At 41.7% G+C, this 20,117-nt stretch overlaps 1 protein-coding gene across 3 annotated transcripts; it reads left to right on the forward strand.

Moving 5' to 3' along the window:
* The first annotated feature begins 2,837 nt into the window (after window positions 1–2,837).
* On the forward strand, window positions 2,838–19,826 carry man2a2 (mannosidase, alpha, class 2A, member 2). 3 transcript variants are annotated; one of them, XM_071503090.1, is made up of 24 exons: window positions 2,838–2,971; window positions 4,213–5,141; window positions 5,501–5,758; window positions 5,862–6,006; window positions 7,280–7,451; window positions 7,691–7,818; window positions 8,137–8,310; window positions 8,840–9,026; window positions 9,972–10,149; window positions 10,505–10,707; window positions 11,164–11,346; window positions 11,528–11,642; window positions 11,762–11,832; window positions 11,929–12,094; window positions 13,629–13,865; window positions 14,073–14,195; window positions 14,485–14,599; window positions 14,898–15,031; window positions 15,153–15,294; window positions 15,657–15,790; window positions 16,059–16,136; window positions 16,605–16,799; window positions 16,898–17,011; window positions 17,587–19,826. In XM_071503090.1, exons 2-24 carry the CDS (start codon window positions 5,010–5,012, stop codon window positions 17,737–17,739), a joined length of 3,537 nt encoding a protein of 1,178 aa, XP_071359191.1. In that variant the 5' UTR covers window positions 2,838–2,971; window positions 4,213–5,009; the 3' UTR covers window positions 17,740–19,826. The 3 variants fall into 3 exon arrangements, with proteins under 3 accessions (XP_071359191.1, XP_071359189.1, XP_071359190.1); XM_071503088.1 differs by lacking the exon at window positions 16,059–16,136 and having other exon boundaries at window positions 16,895–17,011; XM_071503089.1 differs by lacking the exon at window positions 16,059–16,136.
* Window positions 19,827–20,117: the final 291 nt, after the last annotated feature.

A 20,117-nucleotide genomic window follows, 5' to 3' on the forward strand; every position in this document is an offset into this window, starting at 1 on the left:
TGAGGTCAAAGTCCCCCACATGCCAAGGTTTAGTTACAGGCCTATCTTCTGAAAATGTGATCTTCCAGCAAAGCAGGGCTCTTTAGTTACAGAAGATATCTTGACTTGTCACAGCAGGAAATGAATAATTAATTAATGATGACTGAATTGACTGAATTCTGTTTCGCTGCTTCAGTTTCAGGCTCCAATCTCACTGTCACACTGTCATGTCTCACTGGGACACTTGACTGGAGCAGAACCATCATTATGTTATCAGTAACACCTGTGCCTTTCCTGTTATGATGGGTCACTAGAAACACACACAGCGACAACAACAGCTGGTGTCAAACTATTATAAGCAGAGGTAATCAGTTGAACAGCGCAAAACAAAAATCTATATGATATATATCTATATGAGAGTCACAACAGCTCTCAAAATACAGTAGAGCAAAAACCACAATAACTCCCAATGAAATGCAGTACAGTAAAAATAAAAAGGTCACACAAAATACATCGGCACTGTACTTACGTACACTATGTAAGTACATTTACAGATTCATTTTTATGAATGCTGATGAATCAAAGATGCTTTCATTTCTGTCACTCTTTGGAGCAAAGGTAAACATGGGATATTGCATTTTGACTCTTGGCACATGAGTTTAAAAATATATGAGATTGCAAATAAATATGTTTACATGTATATGATATACCCAGCACTACCACTTTGTGCCTGCATTACAGCGTGTCCGCAGATGAAACCCACAACAGCAAGTGTTCTGCAGGTGTGGTGTTTCCTGCATCATTCCCCTGGGGACTTTCCTTTACCAGGACGGCCAAGCACCATTGTTGTGTGTCCTTGTTTGCCATGGAGACAAGGTGCTTCCTTATAGGCCTCATGCTCAGTTTCACCTGTTCTCTCACTTTACACGTTACCACGGCAGCTTTCAGCCTTTGGAAGAATATCCAGCGTGGACAGTTGGTTTGTATCTCCTAAGGGCTGGGCTTGCTGTGAGACCTCATACATAACAGATCCACAGGAGATCCACAGGGCTCAGTGACAGCACCAGGGACCCAAAAAAGAAGAGTCTGTAATCCAAATCAAAAGCAGCTGTGTAAACATTTGTTCTTTATCACAACCTTGTTTTGTGAGAGATTATGCTTTGAGAACAGGATTCTGTCATTGCTGGTGTACTTTCTGGCCCCGTAGCTATTTCTTTTTAAATCTGCAAATAAACCAATTACTTCACCACATTCACAAACAGCATTTTCAATGCTTTCGTAGATCCCATGAAAAGTTACCAGTCTCCTCTGACCAGAGCAAAACCAAAACAATACCATCTGTTCCCATCATGTCCCGCACAGTCTGCCAATTAATTATTGAAGTGTCAGCTAAGCTCCTGTTTCCATAAACACGTAAATTGTTCCTGAATTATCTAGGCTATTAAAACAACAAAACAATGTGACAATGTGTCACCTGCAAAGCGTCATTAGATTTCCCACACTGGGCCTCTCAGGTTTCCTTTACCTGCACAGAGGTTGTCACTCAGTTAGACTTGCGGTGTTTTTTCTTTGGTGAACAGGCAGCAAAGCTTGAGCCCTTCTGTCTGTAGGCAAGTGGCTCAGACATGGAGGCAGCCAGCCCGGAGGTCAGAGTGGTCCCTCTGCAGTAGCATTATAAAAGTTGCATGGTGAGGTGACACAACATAACACTAACCTAAAGTGGTGCCTGAGACAGACCCATTATGACTAACCTCCACCAAAGGTAGTTATTATCCTACTGGAGATCTTTTTTATACGGTCTATGGGGGCACAACTTATATTATTATTATTCAAAAATCATTTTCATTTACAGTATATCATTTCATTCAAAAGGTGCCACTGCCACAGCCTTCTGATTGCACAAGAGGTGAGAAGTGGTCTATTTTATTCTACATGTCTCAGTGTCCTTCACACTCCAAACAGGAAGACGTTGACATTGACATAAAAAAGGGATTTGTTTCAAAAGGTAAGTGTCCCACTTTTGAGTAGGTTCATTTGTTTTTGTTTTTGGGAAAGTTCAGATGTGTTAGCAGGGCTTGTACATATCAGTTTTTTTGGGAAATCATCATCATTTCAAATCAAGTTATTCTGTGTGGCTTTCATTATTCACTATTTATTTTTCTGTGTAGATTAGGAACAAGCAAAAATAGGGTAGTAAACTGCGACTAGGAACTAGGACATATTTTGTCATGTCCCAAGTTATCTAATTTTTGGACTTTTATGTTTTGGACTCTGATGTATCGGAGCAGATGGTCAAACAAAATGCAGCTGTGACCTACTACAACAGCGATGTGATTCTTCTTGCTCTGATAAACTGATAATTCTGCACTGGAAAGCAACAACAGCCACACACATATAATACTATAATCAGTAATGAATGTTTGCATTTATCCGGACACAAGTTGCCATTTATTCAGGATAATCTACAGACCTGGCTCTAAATGATTCAGAGGAACTGTGCCTTTTGTAGAATCACAGCCCTTGTATTAATATCAAAATAAATCATTACAGTCTGACACTATTCTGTCTCTGAACTGCTGAGTGGATTGTTCTCAATAGTACAATTATTAATTGGCAATAACTATTATGGGTAACTGGGTCGTGTCAGTGTTGTAAATGCTGTTGAGGACTATCTGTTTGATAGATAATTTTTTACAATACTCATCAGTAATTTGTAAACTCATGCTGTATTGTAGACATCCATATACGCCCACTGCATTTAATCATCTAGTACAGTAAGACTGGTGCATTTATTTTAAAATCAGATGAAGGTGCTGGCCAATCATCGACTGGTGCGCAGCTCCTTTCTTCCCATAAACCTTTGCAGCAACTCGGCGGCGCTAGGTGCTAGGTGCTAGGTGCTAGGCTAGCTGCTCGGTAATCTGTCAGGTTGAAGCTAAAAGCACACACACCGACGGGCACTGCGCTCTCCTGGATTACTCTCCTTTGATGGGTAACGTCTCATTTTTCCCCCCATTTCGTTCACATAGAGGCGGGCTCACAAGGTCGTGCATGAATGTTGGTCGAGGTTTTGGACGGAACATGAATATTTAGCCGGGAATATAAGCCACGTATTGTCTTAATGTTATCAAGTCAGTACTTGCTATCGTCAGTAACGTTTCACATAGATGCGCCGTGCAGCAGAGGCTTTTTCAGCGGTGCAGACAGACAGACGTGACTGCCATTTACCCACGTTTATCCGCAATTGACAATCGTTATACTGACGTTTATTGACAAACATCTGACACTTGAATCCAGCTCGCAAACCAGCCGAGTCGACGTGGTAACTTGACGGCACATCTGGTAGCTAGCGCTAGCTTGTTTAGCAGCGTATTCGTGATGATCTAGTTAATGTTAAAGTACCGTGGGTAGTTAAAGTTTTACACAGTCTTTTAATGCAGCTATTGGGATAACCAGCTGGGTGTGTTAAGTAGCTGTCGTTAGCTTACATGGGATACAGTCGAAATGCGGGTTTTTTTTTATTTTTTTATTTTTTTAGTGCTCTTAAGTTTGCAGCAGCGCAGTGTTTCCTGGCTAACTGCCCGGCGGCCAAAAGTCATTCAAGTTGAACCTTATCAGAGGTGCCACCCCTCAGTCAATAGCATACTGTTCATGGGAGCTTGATGGATTACGGATTATTAATATTTAAGAATGTTTCCCGTGATGCTAACATGCCATCATGTGAGCAGCTTGGGATCTGCTGTATTTTGTCACATAACTAACTGCATGGGTGAACTAGTTATCTCCATCAGCCTCCCCAACTAACCAAGCTTCCCATGCCTGAAACATTGCTCATCTGGCCCGGATAGTCTAAGAAATAACCGTCTTCCTGTTGACACTGAGGCTGTTTTTCCCAGTCAGTCAAAGCAAATGTAAGTGCCAGATTATTATCCCAACTCCCTGTGGTAAAGCTGAGGGATAGTCCCAGCCTGAGAAGTGAGCGGATTATGATCGTGTTGGATTTGCACACAGAGGGGAACAGGAACACCTATTAGTGCTATGAGGAAACGCAGGCCACTCTGCTCAGCTTGATCCCCCCCCCGTTGACTTTACTTGTCAGATCAAAAAAAGTATTTCTCACTCTCCCACAAAGCCACTTGTGCTTCTTGTCAGTGAAAGTTCTGCTATTGAAATGACAGTCTGAAAATGTTTTTTTTTTTTTAATGCTCCATTAATCACATTTTTTTCTGACAGCTGAAGAAGACCCTCTGATGTGATTTCAACTTTGACGCTTGCGATCAAGAACGGATGCGCTGTCCATGCTGCTACAGCAGATATGCAGTTACTGTGCGGCTGAGAGAAGAATGACATTTGTCTCATTTTAATTTCTGGAGCTGCTTCCGGTAGAGTTGAGACTTGACTAAAAAGCTGCTGCTCTGAGCCAAGTTGGTCTTTTTGTCAGCTTATTTCTTTGCACTGACACAGCGTAGTGTGCAAACTGTTATGGCACTGGAGGCCAACTGAGCAAAAGGGGACGCCGGCTGTACTGAAGGATTAGAGTCTGCTGTGGGAGTGGGGACTGGACCAGGAGAGCAGGCCCACAGCTACACACATCATGCTGCAGGGACACTAGGCTCCCTGTTTAAGCCCCTTCTGTGTGGCACTTGTTTTTTCTATTTTCCTGCAATCTCATCGGTTTGCATGGTTGAGCACAAGGGCTACTTTGAAGGAGCCCACTGGTGGCTGCGGTTTGGCCAAAGCTGACAGACTTTGCCAGCTATTGCTGATTTAGTATCCTTGTCCATTGCTCCCACTGCGGTAGCACCCTTTGCTGTGGTCTCCAGTATGGTGAGTGGAGGCTGGGGGCATCGCAGGAGTGGAACTGAACCATTAATACTGGTGTAGCTGGTTACTTTCCATCATTTTATTTTTGCACTGTGACGGATTGCATTCCAGTTTTCAAGGACTTTTTCTCTGTGCTGGAAAAAAACACCTCAGTCAAGGTCATTTTTCAAATTTAAACTCCGGAAAGAAGAGCGCTCCAGAGGAGGATGAAGCTGAGGAAACAGGTGACAGTGTGTGGAGGGGCCATATTCTGTGTGGCTGTATTCTCACTCTATCTGATGTTGGATAGAGTCCAACATGACCCTGCAAGGCGACAGAATGGCGGGAATTTTCCACGGGTAAGAATAATAGCTGTAGTGGTGGTGCATATATTGTATGAAAACCCTTTTCTGCTGTTAAGTTTGTAGCACCTTTCTTTGCATGTCTTGCTGTTGACTGTCCAAATGTTAATAGTCCAATGACGCACTTGTTGTACTGTAGAGATCCTGCCGTTTGTTACCTTTGCTGAATCATTGATAACAGATTGGGTACTTTGAGGTCTTAAAACTGAAATTTTTTTCAGCGTAAAAGAGGAAAGGAATGTGGGTGTGATCAGCAGATGTTTTATGATGGTATACAGCTGTGTGACTTTTTTTTTTGTGTGTGTGTGTGTGTGTGTGTGTGTGTGTGTGTGTGTGTGTGTGTGTGTGTGATTTAGAGCCAAATCTCAGTTCTGCAGAACCGGATAGAGCAGCTGGAGCAGCTCCTGGAGGAAAACCACCAAATCATCAGCCACATAAAGGACTCTGTGATGGAGCTCACAGACACAGGAGCTGTGTCTCCCAGCGGCCACCTGCCATTCAGAAGTGCCAATGGTTCCTGGGTCCTGCCATTTGATGGTCGCCCCACTTTCCTCGCTGTCAAACCCCAGGATTGCCAGTTTGCTGTAGGCAGCCACGGTCAGGCAGATGTTCAGGTGCGCTACTTACTAAGTGGCTAAAACATATGTTGTCGTTGCTGTTATCCTTATATTCTGGTTCTTACTAGAGAGCAAATGATGAGTTTGTGTTTAATTTTAGATGCTGGATGTGTACTCCCTCCTGAAGTTTGACAACCCTGATGGTGGTGTATGGAAACAGGGCTTTGACATTACTTATGACCCTGAAGAATGGGACAATGAACCGCTCCAAGTGTTTGTCGTCCCTCACTCCCACAACGATCCAGGTGAGTCGCGAGGGTGTTTTACATACAGCAAGACTTTTGTTGAATGTTGAACATGTCTCAGTGCTAGTTTGAAAATCTGCCTGATCAAACCGTTTCTCGAGACACAGCCTAAGCTTGTCTGAACACTTTTTTTTTTTTTTTTTTTAACAACAGATTAAAAATAGCGCCTTGTTCGTAAAGTAAGAGAAAGAACAGCCGCGGTGAGGCCTTTCCTGAGTGGGAGCATGGTGATAAAGGCGGAGAAATCTTTCAAAATTAGATTCATTCATACTCATTATTATTATTAGCATAATGGTGACATGATTGACGGCTTAGCTACAAACAATGGAATTAGAAAGATATTGGCATTGGAAAACTGTAGCTATTTATAAGTGGGATTGGCTCAGATTTTATTTTAAACTGACATTTCCATTAAACTTGTTTACCAGCCTGCCACATACTTGCTTACTTGACAGTTATTGATATGTTGACAGGCTGTAGAGACCTGCAAATGTTGCCTATCAACACTGAGAATAGACTTCATTTGGAGCTAAATTTTATTCAGCTGTGCTGTGATTATTATTTTTTTTTTTTAAGAAGTATTTTTAATGCAGCAGAGTCCCAGGTTTATAAACCATTGTAAGGTTTTTTATAGCCAGACATCATAATTGTCAGCTCACACAGAAGCAACATGAAAGCAGGTTTGCTGGTAATAGGCTCATTTTCGCTAAATGCAAAGAAGGGATTTTGAGGGTTTTAGTAAAATCCAGGTAAGCAGGACAAACTATGAGCAACACATTGTTAAAAAAGTGCAGTAAACAGACCTGTCCCTCACAACTGATCACAAGCTCTAGTTTTACTTTCATCTGACAGTGACAATGATACTGCATACGTCCAGAATGATGTTGAACTTTTATTACTGTAAAATATTTTATCCTAAAATATTTGAGGCAAGTATTTCACAGGATATTTATAGGCTGTGGTACTCTACGCAGTCGCGCACTAAAAATGCACAGAAAGTGCTTTTTAGTCCCTGAAACCACTCTTCTAAATAGCTTTCTGAGGGGAACACTTCTACTTGAATTAAATATGAGTTTTATTTTTGATCTGTTGCAGCACTTTCTCCACAGTGTTGTATCTGTTTGCCTGCCCTGTCTTCTTGTCTTTGTACCAGACAGAGAGATTAAGGGAGGGGAGGGGGTAAAGGGGTAGAGGTGTATTGCAGTCCAATTTGTATTGGACAGTCTGTTTACCAACAGATTTTGTTTTTAGATTTATCATCTTGTCTTGTTAGGTTGGATCAAGACTTTTGACAAGTACTTCACAGACCAGACGCAGCACATTTTAAACAACATGGTGGTCAAGTTGGCTGAGGATCCTCGCAGGAAGTTCATCTGGTCTGAGATTTCATTCTTCTCCAAGTGGTGGGAGACTGCAGACATACACAAGCAGGAAGCTGTGCGCAAGTGAGTCACATCTTGGTGAATTACACAGCTCTGCCATTATTTATTCTCCAGAATCTGAGAATTAATTGAGATTTCTTTGATGCCTACTGGCCCGTAAGTACAGTTTTTTTTTTTTTTCATAGAATCTGCTGGCAGACTGAGGATTCTCTAAAAATAGCTCATTATCTGGTTAATGTGACTCTCCTTCTTTAGGGCTGGATTATCCTCACCTTGCTTTCTTAATCCTCTCTCTTCAACAGGCTGATCCTTGGAGGGCAGCTAGAGATTGTGACAGGAGGCTGGGTAATGACAGATGAAGCCAACGTTCACTACTTTGCCATGATAGACCAGCTCATTGAAGGCCATCAGTGGCTGGAGCGAAATCTGGGTACACAATCCATTCGAAACTCTTCTTCTTCATTTACATTTAGGAGAGTGATGCTTCTGTCTGTATATGACATTTTAGGACTTTTTTTCTGTTTTCACTGCATTTAAGTCTAACTTAAAATGTTCCTGCTCCTGTCTACGCTTTATAGAGAAATCTGAGCTTGTCAGCAGGTGTAGCCTCTCACTCAGTGGGAGATAAAATACTTAGGGCAACTTTCTGTGCTTACTGCTGAGGAGAAGGATTTCCTGAAAGATGTACTGCTTCCTTTTATCTGAATAAAAAGCTGAAATACTTGCTTCCTCCTCCTCAATGTCATAGGTGTAACTCCTCGCAGTGGGTGGGCGGTAGACCCTTTTGGTCACAGTGCTACTATGCCCTATCTGCTAAAGAGAGCCAACCTGACCAGCATGCTCATTCAGAGAGTCCACTACTCCATCAAAAAGCACTTTGCCTCCACCCGCAGTCTGGAGTTTATGTGGAGGCAGGCCTGGGGTGAGTGGACCGGAGCCATCAATGTCATCTGAGTCATGTGTTCATTTTTGTTAAGCTCATTGCAGAATGAGTCATGCCGCTTGCCATGGCCTATGAAAGAGAGCGAAATTTTGGAAGGACAACCGGTGCGTAAAAGCTTCAGATGAGATATCTTCGTTATTATTTCTAAATGAATGGGATGTCTGCTGAAGATTTACTGTCCATTTGTTCTTAATGGAAAAATCCTCAAATATTACACAGACATAATCAATTTGTGATAATTTTTTTTTATTTTTTATAATTCATTGTGTAATGAAATGTCGTCCTTTGCTTTTAGCTGCTTTGTCCAGAATGACTTTGTAGAGTCCCCAGAGAACACTGTAGGTGTGAACTTAAAATGCCCACATATTTATGAGCACTGGTGTCTGTGATTGGAAATAGCACCCTTACACAGAGCAGAACATGCCTCATGAGTGTATTTAATTCTACTGTCAACAATAAATGTCTCTCAAGCCAATAGTTTTTTTTTTAAATTTTACTGCTTTGACAGACACTGGACCAAGCACAGACATCTTTTGCCACATGATGCCATTCTACAGCTACGACGTGCCTCACACCTGTGGGCCCGACCCGAAAATCTGCTGCCAGTTTGACTTCAAGAGGTTACCAGGTGGACGGATAAACTGTCCGTGGAAAGTGCCACCGAAAACTGTGGTGGAGGCCAACGTAGCAGAGAGGTGAGGCATGTCGGGGTTAGTTATCCTGAACTTTAAGAAAGTTTAGGGCAGAAGTTACTACTGTAAGTTTTGTCCTCACAATATTTAGAGCAAGAGCAAGAAATCAACTGGGCTGATATATCAGTTGTAATTTTGCCTTTTGCTGATAAATTGGTATTGGTGTAATTTAGATTTGCAAGAATTAGTTAGTTAATCAGGAAGATGATTGTCAGAAACTTAATCAGCAACTTTTTTTTTTTTTTTTTTTTTTTATTATATAAATGATTAGTTATTTAAGGCACTTAACAAACAAAAATGCCAAATATTTTCCTATTCCAGCTTCTCAAAGGTAAAGGCTGGTTGCTTTTCTTTGTCTTGCCATTACTCTATTAAATATAACAAAGCATTTGAAGATGTCAGGTTGGGCTTTAGGAAATAATGATGAAAGAATGAATTTTTTTTGTTGTAGTTTTATAGACCAAAGAATTAATCAATTAATTAGCAGACCAGTCGTTAATGAATTCAATTGACAGTTACAGCCCCAGTGTCTTTTTGTTTGTTACATGTTTATGAGCTGCAGCTGCTTCCACATACATACACAGCAGAATGGTCACTGCTGTTGCAGCTCTTAGTTTTCTGTGCTGCTCTCCTCCAAATAAACTGAACTTGAACTTGTGCCAGCCAGAGAGCGTGGATGAACTGAGGGACACAAAGACAGACTGCAGATGGTCCTGCAGTCACATTACGCAGCTTTTAAAGGACTTAAAGAACTTTTCACAGCACATATTTCAGTGGTTGATGGAAAAACAGCCCAGGGCTAATATGATCCTCCTCCTTTAAGGGTCATAGTGATTTCCTAGAAAACTGTCCTGCTTTGTTGCAAAGCAGGACAGTTTGGATGCCAAGGAATGTGCCTTCTTAGTTTTTCTTTTTTTTTTTTACTCTCTCTTCCTCTTTCTCAATCAGGGCACACCTACTCCTGGATCAGTATCGTAAAAAATCCAAACTCTACCGCAGCAAGGTGCTTCTCGTCCCACTGGGAGATGACTTCCGCTACGACAAGGCCCTGGAGTGGGACCAGCAGTACATCAACTACCAGAAGCTGTTTGACTACATGAATTCTCACCCAGAGATGCATGTACAGGTGAGAAAATAATTTGTCAACTGTCACAAATTGTGTTCCCAAATATATATATATATATATATATATATTGTTTTCATGCGTCTCAGGGTGTGGTGTACCAAGTATCTCTGTGTACAACCTTTCTTGTGATAATGAATCATGCAGTGCTATTTTATCTTGCTGACAGTACAAAGAATCTGTCACGACTCAATATTTGGCTTGGAAGATGCCATGTAAGATGAAAGGCGCATACATAATAATGAGGGCTTTTTATTTCTTCTGTTGTGTTTGAGTAAAGGCTTTTTTTTTTTTTTTTTGTGTGTGTTTTTTTTTTTTTTTTGTTTGTTTGTTTTTCCAACATGTCATCTGTCTCCAGGCTCAGTTTGGGACTCTCACAGACTACTTCAATGCTGTATACAAAGCAAATGGAGTGGCCCAGGGATCCAGACCTGCAGACTTCCCAGTGCTAAGTGGAGATTTCTTTGCCTACGCAGACCGTGAAGACCACTACTGGACTGGCTATTTCACCTCTCGGCCCTTTTACAAGAGTCTGGACCGCGTGATCGAGTCGCACCTCAGGTGGGGCAGATTAATCACACATTGCAAATAACAGACACCCACAACCTGGGTGTATTAATGATACTGTTGCTGTTTCTGTGAGTGAGTTTCTTTTTTTTTTTTTGCTATTTATTTTGCATTGCAAACAAGGTGTAGGTGTGGCATTCAAGGGTTAGGACACATAGACACACATTCAAACTAAAGGCAAATCAAAACATAGGACTGGAACCTGCCATCACTCCCAGTAATATATGAACTGAAACTAAACCACACCTAAGCCAAGTTGATATTGTTCTCTGATGCTGTGTATTTTTTCCCAAACACATCAGGCAGTATTACAAAGATCAACATAAAAAGAATCAACAGTCATCCTCAAATGGTGCAGTAATGTCACCACACTTTTAGCTGACTAAATAAAGCTGCCACGTCTTACTTTAAAGGACTTGTAAGTGATAACTGTTTGTCAATGTCCTTCAGGGGGGCAGAGATCCTTTACAGCCTGGCAGTTGCGAATGCTCGACATGCGGGCATGGAAGGACGCTACCCAGTCTCAGATTATGCCCTGCTCGTTGACGCGAGGCGGTCTGTTGCCCTCTTCCAGCATCATGACGCCATCACAGGCACCGCGAAGGAGAATGTTGTCATTGACTACGGCACCAAGTAAGAATCTGGGGTTCAGAGAGAAATGACAGCCTGGATTGGATTGATTAAATTCTTTAAATATTGAATTTGTAATCCTGTGTTTTTTTTATAATTTCCTGTTCAATACTTTGAAGTAGAGGATTGAAAAGCCAATTGCTGTGACTGCTGCCGTAAGCCATTGATTCCTCCTCCTCCCTAGATTACTGCGATCACTCATTGGTCTGAAGAGAGTAATCATCAATGCTGCTCATTTCCTGGTGATGAAGAACAAAGAGTTTTATCGCTTTTACCAGACAGAGCCCTTCCTGGAGACGGTAAGAGGAAACATGGTGTGACACTTCTGCCACCGATGAATGAACTTTTCAAAAAACCTGCATATTTGTGCCTTATTGAGTATTCACTATGTTTCCTATGTTATATTTTTCTTATGTAGGATGATAGGCGTGCTACTCAAGACTCTCTGCCTCAGCGCACTTTAATAGAGCTGGATCCAGCAGGGCCGAGGTATTATCTTTTGCATCTTTCATCTACACTGCCTCCTCCCTCTGCCACTCCCCCACCATCCTGTACTTATGATTGCTTTTTCCTTCTCTCTGCCAGGTACCTGGTTCTGTTCAACCCCATCGAGCAGGAGCGGCTGTGTGTCGTGACTGTATTGGTCAACACAATCAGGGTGCGGGTGCTTACTGAGGATGGACAGACCCTCCCTGTGCAGCTGAGTGCTCAGTGGAGCTCTGCTAGTCAAATGAGTGCAGAGGTATTTGAGGTAAGATAGTAAATTCATTAGGAAGTGCTGGTTTCACTTGCACAGCAGCAGTGTCAACAGTGGTCCTCCATCAGTGTTCAGCCACAGTAATGCTGTGCTCTCAAGTGCTTGTATCCCAATACAGTCGTTATACTTATTTGCTAAAGTTGGAAAGAGAACATAGACTTGGAGCCTTAAAAGTCTCTACATGTTACAGTTAGATATGCAAAGTATTACTGAAACTGCACTGATAACAGTCTATGTGCTTGTCAGATGGACGTGAGAGGGATGACTGAAAAACAAAACTAATCTTTGTAAAGGCTAGTGCACGTAGTTCTTGGGGATCAGTACTCAGTATGCTCCATAAAGTTTAGTGGCTCAGGAGGTAGCTGCAGGAAATCTGATCAGTTGCCTCAAGTGACGTCAGCTTCAGTTGTGGCTGAAAACTGCAAAGAAGAAAAAATCCTGGGGTGTTAAAAGTGATCTTATCAGACCTATGTAGCCAGCTCCTTCTCTCTGCCTGGGGGCAACAGCTGCTGCCAGCATAACACACCAGAATCTCTGACTTAACTGCCTGCAGTCACGTTGCATTGTGGGTAATGTAGGTGCCAAGTTTAGAGAAGGAAGAAGAAAGTGTGGAATACTAAAGACAATATCTTTGGTACTGCTGCATCGATAATTTATTTTCTTATTTTTTCAACATTTCTCCTGAGTCTTGACAATGTTACAGAAGTGCAATGCTAATCTGGTGGAGTGCTCTTTTAAGTGTCTCCATGTACCATTATTGTATCTTGCCTCCTGAATTAAGCTTTACTATGGAGTATTTGTTTGCATTACAAAAAAAAACCAAAAAAAAAACACACAATTAAGATCTTTTTATTTTGGATTCCAACTTGCAGCACATTTTAATCTTTTGGACTTAAAATGTTGGGTGGTAGAATCATGGCGGCCATGGCTCAGGTGGGAGAGAAGACAGGTTGGTGGTTTGACCCCCGGCACCTCATGTCCACACGTCAAAGTGTCTTTGAACTAAGCAATAAAAGCCAAATTTTTGTGTGTGTGTGTATGTGTACAGAAGATAGAACAGAACTGGAAATAAATAGTGTGCATTTTTTCCTGTTTGTTTTGACATCTGCCTACAAGCCAGCACTTTCTGCTCTCCAAAAAAAACAAAACAAAAAACAACCACAAAAATAACCCCACACCCACTGAATCAGCTCAAATCATATATTGAATCTACAGTAGTAAAAATATCCCATTTGCTTCACTGCAAATCTGCAGATGAATTCATTACCCTCTGAAGGTAATGAATTTAAATATAAGAGAAATACAAACAGTCTCATCCCTCATCATATTTAATTACAGCATACTATTGCTAATGTTTAAATGCTTTTAACTTTTAATGAATGCCTTCTGGTCAACACTTGCTGTTCTGATTTAAAAGGAAAATGAAACCAGCATTATAAAACACCAGCTTTTTGTGTTCATTTAAATTTTGGTTCTTGTGACTGCTGTAATTTATACATATCCAACTGTTCTTCCACCCTTTGTCCAGGCGACATTCATGGTTCGTCTGCCACCTCTGGGTCTGGCTGTTTTCCATCTTTATGACTCTCCGGACTCGCCCATGACGCTCCGCTCTGACACCCTGCTCAGGCTGTCCGGACGGGGCGTCACTGCCCGGGCTGGGGACCCCCTCCCTGTCCGCTCTCAGCAGTCCGACCCTCAGACCTTCTATATCAGCAGCCAGTCTCTCACACTTGGCTTCTCTGGAACAACTGGCCTCCTGGAGGTTTGTGTTTTATCTTTATCTTACTTTTTGACCTTAATGTTTATCAGAATTAAGGGTTTGCTCTTCTCTTTTAACTTTGATATTTTGGAGGTAAAAACAATGAGCTTGATTTTCCCAGTGAAAACCGGTCTTGTTGCTACTCAGATCTCTTTGCTATATTTTTTATTCTGCGCTGTCACTTCCTCTGTATGGCGTTGTCATCTGCAGAGCATCAAGTGCAGGGATGATCCTCAGGAAGTGAAGGTTCAGATGGAGTTCATGGTCTACGGCACTCGCCCTTCTAAAGACAAAAGTGGGGCTTACCTCTTCCTACCTGATGGAAAAGCAAAGGTATTCTCTCAGTTGTTTACTTACCGCACAGAAGGCTTTGATAGAGGCTCCCTTGTGTATTGTATCAAAGTATCATGCAGAGAAGCTCAGGGCAGGAAGGCAGTGTTGCTTCATCTTTTCTTGGTTTTTAAGACAACACAATCCACAGGAGTGAAGGGGATTAGTTGCCTTAAAGTATCTTATTATATACTCCGATGGGAGCGTCTTCCACTCTCTGCATCGTTCTTGGTCTCCCATTTTCAGTGCTCATTCTGCTCACGATTCCACTTCTCTCTCCTGCTGATTTCAGCCCTACAACCAGAAAGAGCCACCTGTGGTGCGCGTCGTGGAGGGGCCTCTTTTCTCGGAGGTGGTGGCACACTACCAACATTTTCAGCAGACCATTCGGATCCACAATGTGCCAGGTAATAAACACACAAAACCCCCAAAATGGAATCAAATTGCTTTTACTGAGGCATTTTATGTTTAGTTAAAGGCACCAGATGGTACAATTCAGCATGGGCCAATATATTTAACAAAATGACAGTTAATAATTCAATTAGGTACTTTTTTTTTTCCTCGTCAGCTGACCATGTTGCTGACTTTTTCTTTCGCTTTAGAATGTCAAATAGCACTTGGCCCACATTTTCAGATCACATCTTTCTGTTTACTTCCCTCTTGGGCCTAAGTTTAGTTCTGAATAGTTTGGTTTTGTAATTTTAGGGGTGGATGGGTTGTCTATAGACATCACCACTATGGTGGACATCAGAGATCAGACCAATAAGGAGCTGGCCATGCGACTGGTCACTGACATCCAGAGTGGAGATGTCTTCCACACAGACCTCAATGGCTTCCAGGTCAGTCTCACCCTGGCCAATGGAGAAGAATAACCTTTATCTACTGTCAGAATATAACATGTATCCGTGATTATTACTTTGACATATTGCGCGGTTCTCTGCATTTGATCTCCACTTGTAGATACAGCCTCGACGCCGCCACCTGAAGCTTCCCTTGCAGGCCAACTTCTATCCCATGCCCAGCCAAGCGTACATCCAGGACAGCCATCATCGCCTCACACTGCACACGGCTCAGTCTCTGGGTGTCAGCAGCCTGGAGAATGGTCTGTATCTTATTGCTTTTATTTAATGTTATGTCATTTTTCTTTTAATTTTTTTTTTTTTAAAGAAAATTATCTCTGAAATGCACTCTTTTTTTCTTTGTTTACTGTCTCTAGCCTTTTATTAGATAGCATTGAAGCACTTATCTCTCTCTCCTCTCTCTCAAGAGGTTTTCAGAGAGCAAAATAGTTCAGACCCTCACGGTTGTTTCTGAGCTAATCCCTTTATCATAGTAATGTGAATAATGGGGGCGGTTGTAAATGTTGGATAGCTCAAAGTATTTGTCTTCATCGACTGATGTCTGAAAGTTCAATACAGGGGCTTTGTATCGAAGTTGTTGTCTCTACTTTGCCTCCTCCCTCAGGCCAGCTCGAAGTGATTATGGACCGGCGGTTGATGCAGGATGATAATCGTGGACTGGGCCAGGGCCTGAAGGACAACAAGAAGACGGCCAACCGCTTCCGACTGCTGCTGGAGAGGAGATCCACTGGCAACAAGGTCAGTAAGATGACAGCAGAGTCAGTTATGGAAGCTGGGTGAGCACCCTTGAAATTCCACCACATCACATCTGACTCTGTGGTGTTAAATTGCTCTTTGAGCGAGGTTGTTGAATGTAATGATGTTTTGTCCTTCATCCTGTTTTCATTAACACCTTTCTTTGTATCTTTTTTAAAGAACTCATTACCACCCCATCTGTCTTTCTGTTATCCTCTCCACTCTCTAATTTTATTATCATTCTCTTCTTTTTTCATTCCATTACCTTCAGTATAATGGCTTCTTTGCCAAACTCTCCTCCTTGTTTCGTTCTTTCCTCTCCAAATTCTTGACTGATGGAGTTCAAGAGGTAATGTTGCCTTGGCAACAGTGAGGATGCTTGTTAGCTCGCATCGTAGTCTGCTCTGTAGCTCCAGTTCCTATTTTCTCCCAGTTCCCTCCATCACATTGCCGTAGCCAAAGCGGTCCGTCTTTACGACAGCACAATTGAAAGTAACAAATGATATCATTCATCAAGTAAATGAATACCATTGGCAGAGGAAGGAAGGCATTGGTTGCAGTTTTATCATCCAGCTTTGATAAAACCGCTGATGGTGCTTGGGATGAAGTTGTTCTTGCTTACCACCAACATCAAACATCATGTTTGAAGTACTTAATTTAAAATTTGACATCATAGTGCTTTGCTGTAACAAACTCAATATAGATCTATTAGTACTGTGTATGGACTAGAATTAGAAATATACCTCCTACTCTGACAAACTAATTAGGGCCTAGAACATCTAAAGTCAGGTTGTAATCTGTCTCTGCCCTCCTCCAGATGATGGACAGTGCAACAACGAGCTTCCCGTCTATACTCAGTCACATAACCAACGCCATCCTCAACCACGAGGTCTTGGCGCTGCCCGTCCTGCCCAAAAGACGAGGTATCCCTCCTCTGCAAACCTTTGCCCCACTCAAGTCCATCCTTCCCTGTGACTTCCACCTGCTGAACCTGCGCAGCATCCAGAGCCAGGTGACAAAACAGAAATAACAATACACATGCTAATTTTGGCTTTAGGTATTTTACGTGTTGATTTTGAAACTAACGTGTGTTTGTTTGTGTGAAAGCAGCAGGATCCCCACTCTCCATCTCCATACACAGCCTTGATTCTTCACCGTCTGGCGCTGGACTGTGGCCTTGAGGCTCAGAACCTGGGCTTTAACTGCACCACCACACAAGGACAGGTCAGGATAGAAACACACACACACACACACACACACACACACACACACACACACACACACACACACACACACAGAGCAGAGATTTGTTCAGTAGTGGGAAAAGTACATTTACTCACATACTTAAACTTAAGTACAGTACTTTGGTACAGTACTTTTGGTTCTCTGCTACTTTATACCTCTGCTCCACTGTATTTAAGCAACATTTGTACATTTTACTTCACTACATTTAGTATTTTCATTTTCAGAGTAAGATTTACATATTAACATATGTTAAGTTTATAAAATATGATGCTCTGTAATAGATTAGACCAAACAGTATGTAAAGCAATTAAAATGAATTCCACCTCAACCAACCACATTAAAGTACAACTTAAATTCCAATTCTCCTATAATAATGATTATATTTAATAATTTGATAGTAATTTAATAATAATGTAACACTCAAAGAGGACTTTTTTGTACTTAAGTGAAACTTTGAAAACAGGATTTTTACTAGTAGAGTATTTTTTAATTATTTTATGGCTACTTTTACGTTCTCATGTTCTTGGCCTTCCTTCCTTTTTTGTCCTCTGCAGCTGAGTGTTTCGGGGCTGTTCAAGAACCTGGACCTGCAGCTGCTCCAGCCCATGTCCCTGACCCTTATGCACTCTGGCACGCCTCTGGCCAACGACTCCACCATCAGTCTTGATCCCATGGAGATCTCCGCCTTCAAGCTCAAACTTCGCTAAGAGCCGTCCAGACTAAACAAGGCAATAAAAACCCAGCAGACTCCTTGGACCAAGAACCAGGCTCAGGCCGGGCCACAGACTGGCAACAGAGGGGTCTGGGTCTCTCTGTTTCGTAAAGCAGAACCACAAACACTATAGCTCGGAGAGGAAGGGTTCACTGTAACAGGACTGACTGCACAGCAGGGGGCAGGCGATAGCTGTTACTGTGGACGTCTCCGAGAGCAGCAAAACCCGGGTGAACTCGCAGCTGTTCCAAAACAACTGAGCCTGCCAGAATCGCTCGTCAGATACGACCCAGTATCTGTTCATCGCTGTAATTGAAAATGAAATCTCATTTAGTTCTGCTTTGTAAGAACTCATGTCTTTTTCTATCTTTGCTCCATCCTGGACTGAACTACTGAATGTAAATATCCCAAATGACGAGGGGGTTGGGACTTGTGCCACATCAGAGTGCAATTTACAAAGCTTTATTTGGTGTATGGGTTTTTTTTTTTTCTTTTCTATGTACGCAGTGAAGAAGTCATACATCACAGCTGTTTGTTTTTGTATGTACCAATCTAATATCGACTGCGGTTAGAATTTTTTTTTTTTTTTTTTTTTTTTTTTTTTTTGACAGACTCGAATGCAGCAAAGAGAATGTGTGGTCTCTCCATCTCTACTTGCCAGGAGACTCAAGCTGCAGCTCTTAAAGCTATAGTATGTCTGAGTCCAAGAGTCCCATGTCGGTCACTACGTGATAACAATGTGATCATTAATCATATCAGATGACTGTTTACTTTCTTTCTGCTGTTTTTGCTTGTAGATATTCCGAAGACCTCCTTTCCCTCTCCTCGTTTTTCCCCTCCCTGAGCTTCCTCTTTGCTGATGAGAAAAACTGTGGAAAATCAAAGTCCTTGTCCACCATTCCTGTGCTATACCTCATATATACCACATGGCAGATATGTCAATATGTGTGTGTGTGTGTGTGTGTGTGTGTGTGTGTGTGTGTGTGTCTCTGCAGAGTATGTTGATGTGAATACTTGAGTTTTTTGTGTCTTCTTTTGGGAAGAGAGGGAATATTGAGGTTGCAGTGTACACTATCAGGGACCATTCATAGTACTGTTAGGTATCATTGATCAGTTTGGGTTTATGTGTTGAGCAATGGGTCACACCCTAAATCACAAAAGGAGGCTTCCTGTAGGTACTGGATTTAAAGGGCCAGTTCAACCAACTTGCAAAAAGTGTAAAAGTGTTGTCTGCTCATATAGATGGTTTCAGTTTATTTAGGGCTGCAATTAATGATAATTTTCATCATCAGTTTATTTTTCATTCTACAAAATGTCAGAAAAATCTGTTTCCTGGGTGATTTTTTTTTTTTTTACCTGATGTTTTAACAGAAAAGTAGCAAATACTCATTTGAGAAGGTGAAATCAGAACATTTGGAATTTTTCCTTGGCAAGTGATATATGATGGATGAAATGATTAACAAAGTTGTTGATGATTTAATTTTCTGTTGATCATTTCATCACTTTGTCACGATGTCTCCCACCAGGGGAAGAATGGAATTTAATTTTTGGTGCTCAGTGCATTGAATATTTTCATTTCTAAAAAATGTGACAGCAACTAGTCTTTCCAGAGAGTGTCCCACATATAAACCCCACAGTATGCTGTGTATTCATGCTGGAACATTGACCAAATTAAGTATTTAGGGGGAAAAAAAAAATTAGAGAAATATTTTGCTTTCTTTTTCAAATGTATAATCTGCAGTGTCATTCAGGGTGCACATGTTATAGTAAACTATGCTGCTAACTAGAACAAACAGCATACTATAAAGATCAGTGTACATATATTCAACTAGTATGTGTGCAACACAGCAATATTCTCCATGAAAATGGCAAGTTTCTGGAAAGAGATGATGCTGTTTAATTTTTTGAAATACATTTTTTTTTTCAATGTCCAAATTTCAGACATTGATTTCTCAAAATAGTCTACATGGCTAGATTCCAGTAGAGTAAAGGAAGCAACTGTCTTATGTGTAATTTGGGTGAACTGACACTTTAAAAAAAAAAAAAAAAAAGTTGCATTAAACCATACACGGGGATCCTTCACACAGAAGAGAATAAGTTTCTTCAGATTTCAGGTCCACAGTGCTCCTTGTCCTGAGGCAGTCTCCAGGCACCTCTGCCTGTTTCTGGTGCATCTGTCTCCACAGCAGCTGTGGAGGATGTTGTCATGTCTCCAAAGCTGAGGTTGGACATTTCTCACAACCCACCTGTGTGTGTGTGTGTGTGTGTGTGTCACACTTTGTACCATTCTGCTATCTCACCTTGCCCCATTGTGTCCCATCGCTTCATCCGGTCGTCTCCTTCAGTTTCCACAGGAGGTCCTCTGCGTTGTTT

Source organism: Trachinotus anak, unplaced genomic scaffold, assembly GCF_046630095.1.
Source record: "Trachinotus anak isolate AG129_WGS33_773 ecotype Australia unplaced genomic scaffold, CSIRO_AGI_Tana_v1 ptg000002l, whole genome shotgun sequence".
Classification (NCBI taxonomy): domain Eukaryota; kingdom Metazoa; phylum Chordata; class Actinopteri; order Carangiformes; family Carangidae; genus Trachinotus; species Trachinotus anak.

Excerpts from the sequence above, each read along its gene's own strand:
- man2a2 (XM_071503090.1), top strand. The coding sequence starts at position 5,010 with ATGAAGCTGAGGAAACAGGTGACAGTGTGTGGAGGGGCCATATTCTGT. Across the intron at positions 5,759-5,861 it reads ACGGTCAGGCAGATGTTCAG|ATGCTGGATGTGTACTCCCT; the intron begins GTGCGCTACTTA and ends GTTTAATTTTAG. Across the intron at positions 16,137-16,604 it reads TGACTGATGGAGTTCAAGAG|ATGATGGACAGTGCAACAAC; the intron begins GTAATGTTGCCT and ends GCCCTCCTCCAG.